We start from the raw sequence: 19525 nt of genomic DNA on the forward strand, positions 1-19525 counted from the left end.
GAGATATGTGAAGACTTATCAAAGTGTCTGAAATGTAACATTCCAACTTCCCCTTTAGTATGTTTGTTGGGCAGCTTAGATAATGTCACTCCGGAAAAGAATATAGCCCATATGGTTTTCACTGCCCTATGCATAGCCAAGAAAACAGTCCTCATGAACTGGAAAAATAAAAATAATCTTAATTCTAACCAATATAGAAATTATCTATTAGATTACATTAGTCTTGATACAGCCTCTGCCACCACATCAGATCAATTGCTCTGGGCTCCTTTGATCAGCTCCATCACCTAGTGGGGTGGGGGTCTTAGTTTGGTCCCACCTTCACTGTTGTGATTGGTGTGGGGGTAGGGACAGGCTTAGGGCATCAGGGGTTCCCGGGAGCATCTTCCTTGGGGGCTCAACCCGGGATAACGGTCATGGCCAATTAGGGGCTCTGTTGGCTCTTAGGTGACGGTTTCCTCGTGGCTGCGTGCAGCAGGGCTAGGGAGGGTCTGTGCTGACGGACGTGGGTTACTGACCTGGTAGCCTGGCTGCCCCTGGGTGGGTCCGGGATGGGCGTGAGGTTCTGGGGCACTCCGTCTCTGGGCTGGGGCCCTGGCCAGGCCTCAGGGGCTTGGGTCCTGGTTGGTGTGTTGCGGGGTTGTGGGCGGGTGGGTGTATGGGGCCCAGTCCTGGCGCAGGGTGCCGCCTGTGCATCGAACCACCTGGGGGCTCTTCAACTGGTGGGGAGGTTGTCAAATCCTGCAGGAGATTTCTCTCTTCAGGAACTCTCTCTGCAGGAGGGGAGACTACAGGAGAGGTGGAGGAAGATCTCAGCCTGGGCGTCTATTGTCTTGTGTAGTCTGGAAGATGAGTGGATGATGGGGTGGGTGCAGTTTTCTCTGTGGTGGGGTCGGGTGGACTGTCCCGGGCTCTGTGGGGCTGGGCGGCGTTGCTGCACTGGGCCCGGTCCGGATGGGCCTGGGCCCCCCTTTCCCTGGCGGGTTGCAGAGTATGGGGTGCCTACTGGGGTCAGCGGGGAGCTGGCCCCAGGGAGGGGTCACTGCCCTCCTTCCTTCCCTCCCCATCTCCAGCTGCCTCCCTCTTCCCGCTCCACCACAATCACCCACACATGCAGGGCCTTGGGGTAGGGGTGTGTCACCAGGGTGCAGAGGAGACATCCCCCCCTCTGTCCCCTTCTGGCTGCCTCTGCCTCAATTTTATCCCACAACTTAGACATTCACATTACTCACACTCTCATTACACATACATATAGGATCTTGGGGTGGGCACGCTACACGGATTCCAAATTACCATCAGGGTGTACACCTCACCCCTGGCGTCGGTGCCCACCTCTCAATTTTAAATACACGTAGACACTGAGGGCTAGCAGGAGGGGCTCACGCTTACCTGCTGCTCTGGCAGGTAGCTCCATGCCCTCCTGGGTTTTAAATGCACCTTAGAACACACATACATCAACACTACATAAGGCGGGTGGAGGGAGGTTTGAGTCTTTACACCCCCGTTCTCTGAATGCCTGCTGGAGCGGGGGGCTAGGAGGAGGAGTTGGCCGTCCGACTGGGGTCTGGAATGTGGGGCCTCCCTGCTGCTGCGGAATCGGGGCAGTCTGCTTCTCCCACCGCAGGGAAAAAGGGTAACACCACCTGGGTCTGGGCGCAGTTTCCCCTCCAGGGCAAGGGTACCTAGACCGGGGCTTAGAATACGCTTGGGGAGTGTGATTGTGTGTACAGCGTCTCTTTATGTCCGTCTCCACGTTGGGTGAGTGTTGAGTAATTGTATATGAGAGCATGAGGGTGGGAATAGATGTTTGTATCTGTGTGTGCCTGTTTGTCTGTGTCTATATGTCAGGTTGGGTATCAGACGCCACCTCTCTGGGGACATCTCAGGCCCTCCAAGGTTTGAGGCCCATCTCCCCACCACTTCCCCTGCCGGTGGCAGACGCCCTCAGACATCGGTGCGTTGGTGGTTCTTTGTGTCCGGGGTGGCGCCCAGGTACCACCGGCTCACTCCTTGGCGGCTGCTTATCGGGGCCTGGAGCCTGGGGCTCGCTCGGGCCACTGGGATGGGTGCCTCGGCCTCTCAGCCCGGGGCTCGGTCACTCAGGCACAGCTGGCTGCCGGGCGGAGCTCACGGGCACGTCACTGCAACCCCCAGCTTCTGCTCCGCGGCTGCTGAGTGACCCCTCATCTGGGACTCTCCTCAGCTCTTTCTGGGATAGTGGCGCGGCTGCCCTCTGTTGGTCTTCCTTGGTCTCTTGTGTTCTGGGGGCCTCTGGATGTCTGGAGTTTTGATCTCCTCCATACCTGCTTCATGCCCTGGAGGACGGGGCAGTGGCCCCCACACCCTCTAGCAGATCATTACATGAAGGAACCTTTTAAAAACAAAGCGTTCATGCTCACAGGTGCACACACGGGTGATCACACACACAAACTACACCCTTTTTGCTCCTACCTCAAAGCACACTGTGCGCTGTCGATCTTCGTGCTGCACAATAATGTTTAATATTTAGTATTTACTGTCATATTCCCATATATCATTGTGATGTTGTTTATTACTCTCGTTTTCTTCTGCTTGCTTTCTTTTTTTTTCTTTCTCAACAGGTGATCCAGATGATCGATATATGTATTTTTTTGTCTGCTTATTCTGTTGGTTTTTGGTTTTGCCCTTCTCCCCGTCCCTCTTCTCAGCTGTTTTCTTTCCCTCTTTCTTTCTCCCTTTCTTTCCACCAGTCAAGTCTGTCCCGTATTCAGCAAGTGAAAATAAAATAAACAATAAAGGTGAATCAAATGGACCATTACGGCAAGGCTGGGATGGTCCATTTGGTAAAGTAAATCCGTTGGGCATCTTTCTTCGCCTTTAGACAATAATTCTGATGGCAAAAGAACCAAACGGGACAGGTTTAAAAAAAAAAAAAGAAAAAAAAAAAAAAGAAATATCCTGTCTCAGAGTAAAACTAGTTCAGAGTCCTGACAGGGACTAGAAAGAGAGAGCAGATTTCTCCTGTATTGGCTTCCCTTCATTGGCTTCCTGTTAAATCCAGAATTCAAAATCCTGCTCCTCACATACAAGGTCTTAAATAATCAGACAACCCCTCTTCTTTGGAACCAGCTCCCAGATTAGGTTTGGGATACTTTCTGTGCTGTTAAGATTAGGCTTCAAACGTTCCTTTTCAATAAAGCTTGATCAGGTGACCATGAATCCTCCCTTAGTTATGCTGCAATAGGTGTAGGCTGCTGGGAGCCTGGAAGTATTTCTTCTTCACTCACCTTTTTCACTCACTATGAATTTGTACACCAACCTGGATTTAATCATTAGTTATTATTAATCTCTGTCTCTCTTCCACAGTGTGTCTTTTATCCTGTCTTCCTTCCATCACAGCCAACTGGTCGCAGCAGATGGCCCCACCCCTCCCTGAGCCTGGATCTGCTGGAAGTTTCTTCCTGTTAAAAGGGAGTTTTTCCTTCCCACTGATGCCAAGTGTTTGGTCAAGGGCGGTCATTTGATTGTTGGGATTTCTCTCTATTATTGTGGCAACTGTTGTGATTTGGTGCTATATAAATAAAATGGAAATAAATAAAATGGAAAACTGAAATGAACTGAATTCAGACTACCAAAGATTCCTACATAACACAGACATGTTAGGGGTGACAACCAATGATCCTGTCTTAAACTAGTTATTATTTATCCCTTTATCCCTCCTTATAACCTATGATATCATGCAATATTACTGACTTATATTTGACATTAACATGTGCTACATGTATTCACATTAAATTTACATTGAACACACATATCAAATACTTTTACCCATATAGAAAACAAATCATATATTAATTAAAATGGCTGCAACAATATCCACAGTGACATTTCTGAAGTTGACAGTACATTTACAGTAAACATTTTTTAACTGTACCTGCCACATTTGACCCTGGGAGAACAACACTACAGTGCAAAATAAAAGTGGCAATGATAGATTAATTGTTAAATGAAAGAAAGTGTTGCTTAAAACAAATGAGACTGATGTAAAAAACAAAGGTCCATGAACTACACAGAATTGGTGACGTCAATCTCCCCCTTGATGTGGTTGGGTGAGGGGGTGGTCCATCATAGTCATGTGACTTCTGTGATGGATCCTGGGCTCTACAGAAACAGTAAAGAAAAGCAACAATTCAGTAAGGGCTACTATAGCAACAAGAAGATTGTGTTTTGATACTCATGTGGGTTGTAAAGTCAACCATTGTGACCAATTGGATAGCAGCTGATCTTGACTTTGTGGCCTGCCTCAACTAATACTACTAACAATAGTGATGATACATTTTATTTAAAAGCACCTTTCAAGACACCCAAGGACACTTAACAATAAAATAAAACACATAGTAGAACAATGACAAAACAAAGAACAGTACAAAACAAGATCAAATAGACAATAAGTTCACAGTGAATATATGCAGACTTGAAGAGATTTAAACCTGGGGATAGAAGAAGATCGAAGTGAGTGGGCAGAAGGGGTAGTACTTAACAGGTCAGAAAGGTAAGGAGGAGCAAGGTTATGAAGGGCCTTGAAGGTGAGCAGAAGAAGCTTGTACACTATTTGGAACTTCACAAGGAGCCTGTGAAGTTCCTGGAGAACAGGGTGATGTGCTGGTAGGAGGGGTTCTGGTAATAATGCGGGCAGCGGAGTTTTGAACCAGTTGAAGCTTGGATGGATTTTTGGGGGAAACTACGTAAGAGATTACAGTAGTCAAGGCGGGAGATAATGAGACTATGAACAAGAATGGATGCAGACTGGGTGGAAAGAGAAGGACAAAATAGGTTAATGCTGCGTAGATGGAAATAGGCAGAACGGGTGAGATCAGTGACGTGAGATTTAAAGGATAGTGAACTGTCTAGGACAGGGGTCCCCAATCCCAGTCCACGAGGGCCGGTGTCCCTGCAGGTTTTAGATCTCACCCTGGGTCAACACACCTGAATCACATGATTAGTTCATTACCAGGCCTCTGGAGAACTGCAAGACATGTTGAGGAGGTCATTTATCCATTTAAATCAGCTGTGATGGATCAAGGACACATCTAAAACCTGAAGGGACACCGGCCCTCGTGGACTGGGATTGGGGACCCCTGGTCTAGGATGACATCAAGGCTCTTAACCTGAGGAGAAGGGAAAACTGTGGAGTTATCAATAGTGAGAGCGAAATGATTTGCCTTCAGTAGGTTGGATTTAGTGCCAATAAGAAGGATTTCGGTTTTATTCTCATTGAGCTTAAGTTGAACCAGGATTTTAATTGGGATAAGCATTCTGTAAGAGAAGAAGGTGGGAGGAAGGAATCAGGCCTGCAGGAGAGATATAACTCAGTGTCATCAGCAAAACAGTGAAAGTGAAGATCAGATTTACGGAAAATGGTACCAAGAGGGAGGATGTATATTATGAAGAGAAGAAGGCCTAAGACTGAACCGTGGGGTACACCAGAAGTGACTGGGAATAGAGTGGAATGAGTAACTTTAAGTAAAGCAGTTTCTGTACTGTGACGTGAGCGAAAGCCAGATTGAAATCTCTCGTAGATGTTATGAATTAAGTTGAGCGCCGACTATTTTTTCAAGTATTTTAGGGATGATGTCAGGAATCGCTGTGTGGCAGGCAGGAGTTGGACCCAAAATGCAGGCTCTCAGACTCGAGGGGTGAACTCAAAATCACAGCTTTATTGGCTGGCAAGGAAGATGCATACAAAACAAAACTACACTGGGAAATCTAAGTTCAAGGAAACACAGGGAGAGAGTAACACACAGCAATGAGGGACGACACGACACTGACACAGAGAGGCACAGGACATTGACTAAACAATTATTATAATACAACACCAAATCATCAGGAGTAGAATAGAAGTCTGGAATCTGAATATTATCCAAACTGGCATAACCATAAGGGAATGTGCATGTGAGAATGTGCATATCAATGTTCTTGATGTTGTGGAATGAGATGAGATGGGTTGGCTTGGTTAAAGAGCAGCAGAGAGTGAGGTTAAATGAAAGGAGGAAGTGGTCAGTTATGGGAGCCAGAAAGATTAGAGGGAATAAGACCAGAACAGCAGATCAAGTCCAAGGTGTGTCCTTTGGAGTGAGTGGGAAAGTCGATAAACTGTTTGAATTCGAAGTCCTCGAAACAGGAGGAAAAGTCTCTGGTGAGCAGAAGGTTTTTATTATCTATATGAATGCTGAAATCTCCCATCAAAATAACATTTGGGGAGAGAGATGAAATGTGGGTTTGTAAGTTAGCAAAACCACTGAGGAAAACAGAATTTGGCTTGGGGGCTGGAACGACAAGCAGGTAGGCTAATGCTATACTAATACTATCTGGAGTCAACTAAAAACGTATTTAAGGAGAAGTTGCATAAAGCTGTTAAATCTTACAATTTTTACTTACTTACTCAGTTTTAGTCAGTTTTCAAGTCAGACACTGACATAAGTTTCATTGTTATGTCCCTTTACAAGAACACCAAAACCAGGTTTCTCTCAGGAAAACACACACACACAGAATTAGCAAAGGTTTGGAGGCCAAAAACAGGACTCGCAAATGCTGCTGCTCCCAGTTGCTGCCAGGGAGCAACTGGAGGGATTTTGAAATGGCTAGAGGACGATGAGGACCAGTTAGCAGCTGACATGTCAAACCCAGCCCAAATGGCTCAACAGAGACCTGAACAGACTCTTAGGTCCTTAAAGGGAGATAACACTAACACACAAAAACAGTTCAGAGATGTACTACACACACTGGATTACACTGGCCTTTTTCCAAGCTCTGGTGAACAACGTTTTCTGCGACTTCCCACAGTTTTGTTTTTGTATCCCTAGATGATATACTGACTGTCCCAAAGACCCCTGCTGATTACCAGCAGCATGTTCACCAGGTACTACAAAGGAAAACAAACTGTTAAGGGTGAAAAATGTAATCTCCAAAAAGTTGCCAAAAACGCCCAATGTATCAAATGCAACACAATATATATATAATAAATATATAATAAAAATATATCATATACAAAATAATATAGCAAAAAAAAATTGTGGATTTTGTTATGAGGCTTAATAAACATCTCAGTTCCAAAAAAATCAGAATTTTCTGGCTATTTTTTGATAGGTTGGGTCTTACAGGGTTAAAACTGATTATTTCCCACAGTCAACATCAGCTCATTGGACTGTATTTGATATCAAAGTGCAGTGCCTGTGATTTGCTTGTGATATTTGCTTGTGATAGGTGCATCAACACAAAAACCCACAGACTCAAAAACAGTTTCTTCCCCAAAGCGATAACCACCCTGAACTCACACATGCACCGATAACACAGCCCCCCACTTCCCACTTCCTCTATGGACCACCACTATTTATACCAATTCTATGTGCAATAACTGTATATACATAACACTATTTATACCAATTCTATGTGCAATAACTCAACTGTACATACATAACACTATTTATTACATATTACTTACAGCTTGTAAATTGTACATTTTATATATATATACACATCTTCTTCCATATGTTAATACTGTTCATATGTATATAGCGCTGCAGAACTGTACCCCCCCCCCAGCATGTTCACACTGAGTAGGAGATGCTCTGTATCTCATTGTACAACTGTATAGTGACAATAAAGGCATTCTATTCTATTCTATTCTATATGCTTACACTTGTCTCTTTTACGCAGATGGTAGCTTATGTGGACAAAGGTTGGATCCAAGCCACTCAAAAAAGAAACAAGTTGTGTGGTTTAACTTGCCTCCTGCCCTGCTATGCCCACACCTGTGGAAAAGCCTATTTTTTATTCTGTCTACAGTAAACTCAAACTTTTATCTCTGTGCTCCTAGCGCATGTTTTCTAGTGCATGACACAAGCCAACATTTGTTTGAATATTCACATTTGTTTCCCTTCCTACCTGCCTTTATCTGTACCTTTAACAAGTCTGACAGTAAATCTTGCCCTAATGATTCCGGGTAAGTGTCCATTTCTTTTCACTGTGTTTTTATTGCTGGCTCTAAAAGCAATGCAGCCAACATAGAGTTGTATGTTAACTTCAGCATCTGTAGTCTGGTGCAAAAGGTTTGGTCCTTACTGACTCCACTTCCACTTATTCAAGTCACTGAACTGGACCTCTCCATCTTGTTTGTGACGTTGGTGCCTTTGTTAGAGTCTTTTTAATAGAATTATGTCATAAGTAATATATCCTCCTGGGTGGTACTTTCCATCCAAGATTTTTGTGCTTTGCCCGACAATTTTCTCAGTCGAAGTCAGCAGCACTCCACCTACACTATACAAAGTGCAGGTAGAGCACCGCTTTCCCCTCCTGAGTTGCCTGATGGTTTGCCAGAATCTCTTCGAGGCAGTCCGAAAATCTTTTTCCATGGCCTCCTCCCACACCCGAGTTTTTGCTTCAGCCACTGCCCATGCCGCCTTCTGCTTGACCTGTCGGTACCTATCAGCTACCTCCGAAGTGCCACAGGCTAACCAAGCCTGATATGACTCCTTCTTCAGCCTGGTGGCTCCCTTAAGCTCTGATGTCCACCATTTGGTTTTCGGGTTACCACCACAACAGGCACCAACCACCTTGCGGCAGCCGCTCAGTGCAGCTTTGGCATTGGAGATGCATGGTCCATTCGGACTGAATGTCCCCAGTCTCCCTCGGAATGCTGTTAAAGCTCTGCTAGAGGTGTGAGTTGAAGATCTCGCGGACTGGGGCCTCTGCCAGGCGTTCCCAGTGCACCCTCACTATACGTTTTGGCGCACCAGGTCTTTCCAGCATCCTCCCCCATCACCTGATCCAACTCACCACCAGCTCAGCCCCTCTCTTTACCCGCTTGTCAAGAACATATGGCCGCAGGTCTGGTGATATGATTACAAAATCAATCATCAACCTGTGGCCTAGGGTGTCCTGATGCTACATGCACTTATGGACACTCTTATGTTCAAACATAGTGTTCGTTATGGCCAAACTGTGGTTTGCACAGAAGTCCAACAACAAAACATTGCTCGGGTTCAGATCCGGGAGACCATTCCTCCCAATCATACCCCTCCAGGTCTCACTGTCATTGCCCACATGAGCACTGGAGTCCCCAGGTGGAACACTCTCCAGCACCCCGCCCAGGGACTCCAAGAAGGCTGGGTACTCTGAACCGCCACTCGGCGCATAAGCGCAGATGACAGTCAGGACCCGTTCCCCGACCTGAAGGCACAGGGAACAAACCCTCTCATCCATTGGGAGAAACCCAGACACACAGGAATCAAGCCGAGGGGATACTAGGATACCCACCCTAGCCCGCCGCCTCTCACCAGGGGCAACTCCAAACTGAGACAGTTTGAAACTGAGTCCAGCGCCTCTTCAGGAGACTGGTTCCAGAACCCAAGCCGTGCGTTGAGGTAAGCCCGACTATATCTAAGCGGTACCTCTCAACCTCACACACTAAATCAGGCTCCTTTCCCACCAGAGAGGTGACATTCCATGTCCCGATTGCTAGTCTTGGTAGCCGGGGATTGGTTCGCCATGGGAGACCTCTGAGGCCCTACCAGGGGGCAGAAGCCCCCGGACAACATATCCCCTGGGATCCTTGGGACACACAAACACAAACCCTCCACCCCAATAAGGTAGCAATTCGCGGAGGGGAGAAAATTGTCAGATGGTGGAAGGAATACTTCGAGGACCTCCTTAATCCCACTGGCACACCTTCCATGGAGGAAGCAGAGTCTGGGGAGGAGGGGGATGACCCGCCAATCTCCGGGCGCAAGGTCACTGAGGCAGTTAAACAACTCCTTGGTGGCAGAGCCCCTGGGGTCGATGAGGTCTGCCCTGAGTTCCTGAAGGCTCTGGATGTTGTAGGGATGTTGTGGTTGGCACGCCTCTACAGTGTTGTGTGGAGATCAGGGGTGGTACCTCTGGACTGGCAGACTGGGGTGGTGGTTCCCATCTTTAAGAAAGGTGACCGGAGGGTGTGTTCCAACTATAGGGGGATCACACTCCTCAGCCTCCCTGGGAAAGTCTATGCCAGGGTGCTGGAAAGGAGAGTCCGTCCGTTAGTCGAACCTCGGATACAGGAGGAACTATGCAGTTTTTGTCCTGGTCATGGAATACTGTACCAGCTCTTTATCCTCTCAAGGATACTTGAGGGTGCATGAGAGTTTGCCCAACCAGTCTACATGTGTTTTGTGGACTTGGAGAAGGCATTTGACCGTGTCCCTCGGAGTGTCCTGTGGAAGGTGCTCTGGGAGTATGGGGTGTTTGGCCCATTGCTACGGGCCATTCAGTCCTTATACAACTGTTGCAAGAGCTTGGTCCGCGTAGCCGGCAATAAGTCGCACTCATTCCCGGTGGGTGATGGGCTCCGCCAGGGCTGCCCTTTGTCACAGATTCTGTTCGTAATTTTTATGGACAGAATTTCTAGGCGCAGCCAAGTGGTGGAAGGATTTCACCTGGGTGGTCTCAGAATCTCATCGCTGCATTTCGCAGATGATGTGGTTCTGTTGGCTTCATCGGGTGATGGACTCCAGCTTGCACTGGAACGGTTCGCAGCCGAGTGTGAAGCGGTGGGAATGAGAATCAGCACCTCCAAATCTGAGGCCATGGTCCTCAGCCGGAAAAGGGTGGAGTGCTCACTCTGGGTCAGGGACGACTTCCTGCCCCAAGTGGAGGAGTTTAAGTATCTCGGGATCTTGTTCACGAGTGATGGGAAAAGGGAGCGGGAGATCGACAGACGGATTGGTTCTGCAGCTGCAATGATGTGGATGCTTTACTGGTCCGTCGTGGTAAAAAGAGAGCTGAGTGTAAAAGCGAAGCTCTCAATTTACTGGTCGATCTACGTCCCTACTCTCATCTATGGTCACGAGCTGTGAGTAGTGACCGAAAGAATGAGATTGCGGATACAAGCGGCAGAAATTAGCTCTGAAATTGCCCTCTGATGGGCAAATATAGGAGTATCGAAGGTAACAGGTAATGCCACTGTTGCTATCTATCCATGTTTTCACCCACTAGCCCTAACAGCATGGTATTAGGTGCAGTCCTTTATACCTTACCTTATCACTGGTCTCCATATTGTGATTGACTTCAGGGGAAACCTCATCAGTATTAGCCGTGCCTGAGTCTGAGGGACTCTGGGGAATCACAGATCTCTTTTTGAAATACTGAACCACAAAAACAACCTAGAAAGAGACAGAGAGGAAGAGTTGAATGCATTTGATCACTCAAAATTATTCCTTTCACACAAATCAACCATTTGGATGGGAAGTACTTCACTGTTACTGCAGGGAAATAGAGCTCTGTCATTTTTGTTTAGATTGTTTCTGTGACCAAAATCTTTGTCCCCACTAAGACTGTTGTTCACGAAGTGGAAAAAATTTATTCATGTCCATCCATGCAAGCACAGCTTGTGTGTGTGAGAGTGTCCTGAAGCAGTTTAGTCCATTAGAGCAGTTTCCTATTAAGGAAAGAGTCTAAATAAGTTTGACCAAGTTACACAATGATGTGCAGAAGTAAGGTGCTGAACTTACTCTCGGAAAGATGAATTATTTTGAAAAGCTGCTTGAAAGTGTGCTTTAAATGATACAGTTTTTTCTGACTGAATAAATGACTAAAATTTCAGTAAAATCTTTGCCAAATAAAAGATGAAGATGATCAGTAAGATGTCCTGTTGAGATAAAGTGTTCAACATGTGTTTTGTAATGTCAGAAGTATGAGCCTCTATTTATTTTTATTTTCACATAAATTTCAGAAAACTTTTGGACAGTAACCCGATAACGGTACGTCTCTCCTTTAATTCAATTGGCTAAGAAAAATTCTTCATTAACCATTAAGGTTTTTAGCCATTTTTATACAGTTCCCTAGTTTCAGGGACACAAATGTAATTGAAAAACTCACTTAAAAACAGTTTCATGGACAAGTGTGAGCTGCATTAATTAAACAGGGAAAGGAGTCAATTCTGAGTGTGACATTTGAATTCAGAAGCTGGTACTGTTATGCCACAACAGGCAGCTAAAGGGCTCCTAATGCACATGAAACAAGCCATACCTAGGATGAAACTATGTCATCAGCATGGTCGTACGGAGCTTGGAGTCCAAATCAACACTTTTTAAATTCTAAAAAAAAAAGAACACAATCGCTCTACAACAGTAAAAAAACAAACAAACCCCTGGACATCCACAGAATGAAAGATCACAGGATCCTTTCCATAATGTAGAAAAATCCATTCTCACAAATGAAACAAGTTGATTAGCCAGTATATGGCAATACAGATGGACCAAAACATACTTTAAGAGCAGTGCTTTTCAGTTGAATCTCATTCAGTTTCATTTAAACTTTAATGTGTTGGTATCAGAGCAGAGGATGTACTTCCTGAGACAACTGGGGAAGTACAGTCTTCCACAGGAGCTGCTGATCCAGTTCTACACTGCAGTCATTGAGTCTGTCCTGTGCTCCTCCATCACAGTCTGTTAAGGTGCAGCCACTAGACAGGACAGGAGCAGACTGCAGCAGACTGTACGGGCAGCAGAAAGAATCATCGCCCCCCTGCCCTCCATCCAGGATCTGTACCTCTCAAGAACCAGGAAACGGGCAGGAATCATCACAAACCCGTCACACCCTGGACACAGACTCATTGACCCACTGCCCTCTGGCAGACGGTACAGAAGCCTGCAGACCAGGACCACCCGACACAGGAACAGTTTCTTTCCCCTCGCCATCTCCCTCCTAAACAGTTGACCTGTCACACTGCTCCCACTGCCAGACTGCAACTGCACCTTATGTACATTCTGTGGTATTCATTCCACCTCATTTCATTTCTGTCATCCTCCATTTTATGTATATAAGATTTAGATTGGTTATTTATTATTTGTGGTTGGTTTATACACCTTTGTGTATGTATGTATGTGTGCCTTTATGCATGTGTACGTATATACATATACATGCACATATGAATATATATATATATATATTCATATATATATATATATATGTGTGTGTGTATATTGTGTCGTTTACATATTGTTGTGATTTACGTTGCTGTGCTTGAGAGTCACCATCTACCGGAAACAAATTCCTTTTATGTGTTTGCGCATATACTTGGCCAATAAACGCGATTCTGATTCTGATCACACTCTAAAATTGAAATGAAGTAGCAGCTTTCCTATTTAAAGCATTTATGATGTGTTCATTACATGTTCACTACAGCAGACCTAACACCTCCACAGAGTACTGAAGGTTGAGGTTTTCTATGAGTTTATAAATAAGCAGTCATTTAACTCCAGATTTGAGCTAGCATAAAATGCTGTGTTTATTGGCATATCTGTTTTTCATAATGGCCCACTAATGAAGTCTATGCTGATATGAATAAGTCTAATAATAATAGGAACTGACCAGAAAGACAGCGACGGCAGCACCAGTGGCTTGTCCTGCTATAACATCACTCCAGTGGTTACGATACTCAGCCACTCTGTTGATGCCTGTTAGCAAAGCCAGACTGACCAATGAGAGGCTGACAAAGGGCCCAGCCAGACGCCCCACTGTGGATCCAACACAGGACATGATGTACATCTGAAAAGGAAGATTATTTCTCTGACACTTTAACCAAATATTACTTTATTGACATTGGTGAAGACTGTTGGATTATTTAAAGACAGATCTACTCACTGCCAAGTAAACAGCTAAGTAGACACTGAGTGCAGCCTCTTTGCAGGGAAATGTCTTCCTGGCTCTGATGATGTTATCAGGGTCACCAGTACAGCCATCTGACTGGCTCACAAAGAACGCAGTATCCTGGCAGCCGAGAGCAGTGTAATTGGGCTGGCACACAGACAGGAAGTAGGGAGCCAGACTTCCTGTGACCATCTGACCAGTACTAACAAAAATGTCTGTTGTAAACAAACCAAAGACAAAGACACCTACAGAAAGACACACAGGTGATATTTGTATACAACTTAAACCAACATAACTATTGCAAAACTCACATGGGCTACATTATAGACGGTTCATTTAAATTCAGTGAAAATGGTCATTTTAAACATTAAACATAGCTGATCCTAAAACATTAGAAGAGACACCATAATTGTGTTTAGTGTCTACAGTAGCCCAGAACATTATTATAAAGGACATTTTGAAAATGTCACGGACATGGCAACTGGGTTAATCAATGGTGGGAATATTTTGGGCTGGTCTTACATTACCAAGGAAACGGACGGTCCTGCGCACCATGGGGTTAACATAGCAGCAGTCTCCCACGACAACAACCTTCTCCTGCTCATAAAAGTTGTTTGAGTTGTAGTAAAAGAGGAAGATGACTACTTCCACCCCTGAAATCTGAAAAAAGAGGAAAAAACAGATTGAAAAAGAAAATGAATTAAATAAGAATAAATTGGACGAAAAGTTATCTAAACTGCTGTAGTATACAGTACAGTGCAGTAATGATGGCAGGCGTTGTCATTCCAGTAATTTGCTGCAATATGATGTGAGCATAGAGTAGCTTTGATTTTAAAACTTACTATTAAATCAAATTTTAATTTGTTCACGTGTTTTTATGTGATATGTTATTGACATGCAATAAAACCCATATCATGAGTCAGTATTAGCATTTGATATTTTGTGGAGAAAAAAATATTGAAGGTTCATCCTCTGCTATTTTGGCCACACACTAACTTTGACCCATTGAAGAGAAAACATCAGCAGAGCTAATGCAGAGGTGGGCGGGGCCTACCAAACAGCCACGTACAGCAACCGCAAACAGCAGAAAAGACAAATACAGCTACCATGATGTTACCCTCCAGTTTGTGAAATCCCATTATGAAGCCTTAATGCACGTTTTATCTTCACCATTTTAGTATTTTAAAATTATATGCGATGGGTGTGGTTCTGACTGCAATTCCATTAACGTCGGCTAACAACCCGTCAATCACACAATCAGGAAACATACACTGGATAATCATCCTCTCTGACACTTAAAATAACCAGAATTTACAAAACTGACCATAAGCTCATCAGCAAAGTGTTTACAGAGGGTGAATATTAGAGACTGAGCCTGTGCAGGTATAGCAGGGTGTCCCAAAACACCCAGAAAGACAATTTCCCCGCTGAACATCAGCTGATGTTCAGACTCAGTTTCCCCATGAATATCAGTATAGTGTGGAAGGAGGACAGAGCTTCCAGACAAAGAATACAGGTGAAACAACACCAACACATGGAGTTGCACAAAGTTTGCACATATCTACTCCAACAGCAGCTTTTTCCTTCTGCCTCACCCTCACCCTGCCCTGAACGTGGGGGGCTCAGAGATATTGATGACTTTGAGAAGCTTCTGTGGAACTTTATTCCAGCACTGCTGAAATCACCTGCAGAGACCTGCTGCAATACTTCATGTTCAATACTTATCTTACCTGCTGTGAAATGCACAGTGTTGGGACTAACGCGTTATTAAGTAACGCGTTACAGTAACTACGTTATTATTGTGGTAACGAGCACGGTAACTAGTTATTATGCCAAAACCAGGAACGCGTTACTCGTTACTGGGATTTAGATAGGCTCGTTACTCGTTACTTCGTGTGGTGGATATCGCGGAGCTTCCACAGATTCAATAACATTAGCAAGTGGTGGAAGCCAGCAGGTGGATGAAGGAAAAGGGAGGCAAGAGGAGAGACCCAAGCGGCCGCCGGTCCGCGTGTCAGGTGAACTGAACTTCAGGTAAGAAGTTATGACCTGCAGTCTATCTGGGTCAGATATAAACCAAGTTTAGGTGGAGTTTATTTTCGGTATGCTGACATTTTTTCGTACTGCGTGCTAGCTAGCATGACGGAGTTTCTATACAGCTGGGTGGGTGCTATGTTACTGATGTTGAACTTTATTTTGTTCATACGGTTAATTATTAGAGTTGCCAACCGTCCCGTAAAAAACAGAATCGTCTGGTATTCAGAGAAAATATTACGCGTTTCGTACTGAGGTGAAAAGGAACAGTTTGTCCCGGACTTCAGCTACAATGAAAAAGACACAAAGCTGAAGCTGCACAGCTGCCTCTTCTTCTCTCATTCTCTCCTGTTTCTACTTCAATCACGAAACTGATCAATGATCAGCTGATCGGCTTTTCTCTCTTGTTTATTTATCGCCCACTTTGCGCCAGAAAGAGGAAACCAGCGGATGTCGCGTTAAACAACAGCAGCACGTTTAAGCTTGATCAGCTGTTGTTAGAATTTATTTAATATTAATTTCTAGTATCAGCTGATGTTTGCTGGAGCCACAGCTGTAAAGCTGCTGGTCATGATATCAGTTTGGTTATCTGGTGAGAGGAAACATGCAGATGAAACCAGGAGATGTCCTTACTGAATCATCAGAGCTGAACAGGTGATGGAGAAACAGGTTTACCTTTTAGGTGACATGAATGAGTTGAAGGAAGTTATGAACTGTTTCTGAGAGACAAATAACACCAGGATCCTTTTCTACGTAGCTGACAGCTGGTAACTGTGCAGGGGCGGGTCTAGCAAAGTGTTGCCAGGGGGCAGGTAGGGCATTAACAGGGAAGGGGGCACAAAGAAATACTTTTCTTTATTATTCTCATTTAAAATGTCTTGCTTTAAAAAATAATTATCTGAGTCTTACAACAAACAATTGATAGATTGATACATATATACCATCAGAACAGTGTACATCACTGTCACAACAGTGTTTATTTTCATTCAAAGGCTTTATGATTTTTCCTATAATGGTGGGCGGTCTCTAGTCAAAATGCCCGGGACGATTTTTTGTCCCAGTCCAGCCCTGTATGCAGCTCATCTGCAGTCTGGTGTTACCTACATCTTCCTATTCAGAAGGCAGAATTTCCAAGTTCTGAGTACAATCAAAAGCACCACGACTGCAGTTTTGTGTTGGATGTAAAAAGCAGGCTAGAATCATGGCGGCGGTCAACGACGTCCAGGCGTGGGATTTCTCTTGTGGAAATGTGCACATTATTTTTCCTTTCTGTTGGTAGGTGGCACAGTGCACTTGTGGCAAGTAAGCAAGCTAGAAGACTGGCAATCTTGCTGGGTATCCAGTTACGGAAGCAACACATTAACAAGAGAATTCTGAGTAAAACCAAAGTTACTTTCCCTAGTAACTAGTTACTCTGAAAGTAACGAGTAACTTGAAGTAACTGAGTTACTTTTTTAGAGAAGTAACTAGTAATGTAACTAAGTTACTAATTTAAAGTAACTTACCCAACACTGGAAATGCACAGTAATGTATGGCTCCATCCACTGCAGATATCTACTCACTGACAGATACTAACAGTCCTTTAACATGCATAGCTTTCTGTAGCTCTATTGACTTACCAGTACAACAGGTAGTCCGCTCACCACAGAGTACAGTATTATCGGTGGTATGCGGCTGTTCTGTTCAGGTCCAGGATCAGGTTTGGTCAAAGTGGGATCTCTGCAAATGAAGCCCTGCTCTGCTGGACTGAAAGTGTCAGTGAACTCACAGTAGTAAACCAGCATCACTGTAGCAGCGAGGATCACCACCTGGAAGTACAGCATGATGGAGTCAGCATTGAACAAGGCTGGAGACTGTTACCACATCAGTCCAGTTGATCAGGAAAATCCAGCTTCATGAGGTCTTTACTGCTGATGTAATGAAGAAAAAGTAGCCTTTCAAATTTCAGTCACCATGTTTTTTCCAAATCCAGTTTCAAGATTCCTGGTTTTTGTCACTATAATTGGAAATGCAGCCTTCACGGTCTATAATCCAGTTTTGAAACAATAAATGTCGAGCAGTACAAAGGTTAGGTGCAAAAATCAAAATGCCGACAGTGATGATGATTCTACTGGTGACCAGGCTGTTAGAGGAAAGCCACAGTGACTCTGTGAGTGGGAAACCTTGTCTTTCCACTCCTGTGACTTTACTGAATCATCTGAGTGGACCGGCGAGTTCATTCTGTTTCAGTGAACAATCTCTAAAGAGTCACTTACAGTCTGCTGAACACAAACTCACATCTCTAAAGAGCAGGTCGAGTGAATAGGAGAGAGCAAAGTTTTTCAATACATGTCATAGGTTAGGTCAATAGACTGTAAATAAAAGATGAATGTAATCACGTGTCATCTGACATTTTAAAGTTTCTAAATGTGATTTTTTTGTTTCTTTTTTTTAGATGACTGTGCTGAGAGCCACAGAAAACCAAACAAAAGAAGACAGCTTTTGAAAATTGTAAAAATTCTGTTTCATTTTGGGGTTTTGGTCATTTCTGTAACACCTTCAGGAAATCTTTACTCCTATTTGGAGAAAGATCAAATAAATCTAAGCTTTGTTTAATCATTCTACCTCAGTACAAAGAGCTACATGGTTGTTAAAATTTATGCCTGACATGTACTTAAATCAAAAACTGTTTCCAAGAAAACCTTTTCTTTCAGTGGTCTCAATACAAACTCCATCTGGTTTTGTAGAATTCTGTAAATTAGAGCAGTACCAACTTTGCTTCATCTTGTCTTCTTAACCTGCTGCTGGCCAGATGTCTCCTTTGTATTGGCCGTGTAGACACTGCAGCCAAAGCTAAATAATTCTTCATCTGTGACTGCAGGATCCACGAGCACTCCTGAGCAGTCTTTGTGCTCTGACCAGCATAGCAACAGGTCAAGTTACTGAAAATAATGGGAAGCCCATCTGGTAACCCAGCCATGGGGGAGCCACAAGCCAGTGAAGTCCCAGTGTCAGTCCTATGCCCAGATAAATGGGGAGGTTTCCATCAGGAAGGACATCCAATGTAAATTCTTGGCCAAATCAAACATGCGGATCATAAAGAATGGGGTTAACAACGACCACCTACAGCGTGCCAGTGAAAACTGTGCTACTGTTGCCTAAAGGCAAAGGAAGAGGAGAAAGAGAATGCATGTTAGGAGGCAGGAAGAGGGAATTAAAGAAGGAGTGTGAATTGTGGTGAGAGTAGGGACTCTAAATGTAGGAACTTTGGTAAAAGGACGAATGCTGGTTGATAGGATGGAGGTAAAGAAGGTAGATATATCACGTGTGCATGAGACCAGGTGGAAAGAAGCAAGGCCAGCAGCACTCGGATTGGATCCAGGCTGTTCCAAACAGGAACAGGAGTGATACACCTGCTGCTGTCAGACCTGCAGGTATCAGGCTGTGATGTTCTCCTTTGTAGTGGACACAAAATATTTTTTGGAGTGGCACAAATAATTTGTGTGGCATCTTATTGAAGAACAGCTGATTGTTCTGTAAATAGTTTGAAATGGTTATTTAAAAAATCAAGGTAAAAGGTAAATGGATGCAAATAACTTTGTTTGCAAAACTTGTGCATAGGATTTTAAAATTGACAATTTATATTTGCATTTGAAGTTATGAAATATGATTCATTAAACATGTTTGTGGTTGTTACAGTAAAAATATAACTTTTTCTACTGTGATTTTATGTTTTTTGTCTGATTTTAGATCAATTCTGGTTATACAGTATGACAAAATGAGAACCCCAGGGGGTTAAACGTTCTTTGTTTTTTTTTTTTAAGTAACACAATAGTTACTTTTCCAAGTA

The 19525-nt window shown here is 44.1% G+C and overlaps 1 protein-coding gene across 1 annotated transcript; it reads right to left on the reverse strand.

Annotated features, from left to right (window-relative positions):
* Positions 1-3624: 3624 nt before the first annotated feature.
* Positions 3625-17952, reverse strand: LOC116332781 (phospholipid phosphatase-related protein type 5-like). The gene is made up of 6 exons (XM_039602724.1): positions 17316-17952; positions 14190-14322; positions 13657-13907; positions 13384-13560; positions 11049-11174; positions 3625-4140 (listed from the first exon to the last, which is right to left on the reverse strand). Exons 1-6 carry the CDS (start codon positions 17517-17519, stop codon positions 4111-4113), a joined length of 921 nt encoding a protein of 306 aa, XP_039458658.1. The 5' UTR covers positions 17520-17952; the 3' UTR covers positions 3625-4110.
* Positions 17953-19525: the final 1573 nt, after the last annotated feature.

Source organism: Oreochromis aureus, linkage group 18, assembly GCF_013358895.1.
Source record: "Oreochromis aureus strain Israel breed Guangdong linkage group 18, ZZ_aureus, whole genome shotgun sequence".
Taxonomy (NCBI): Eukaryota; Metazoa; Chordata; class Actinopteri; order Cichliformes; family Cichlidae; genus Oreochromis; species Oreochromis aureus.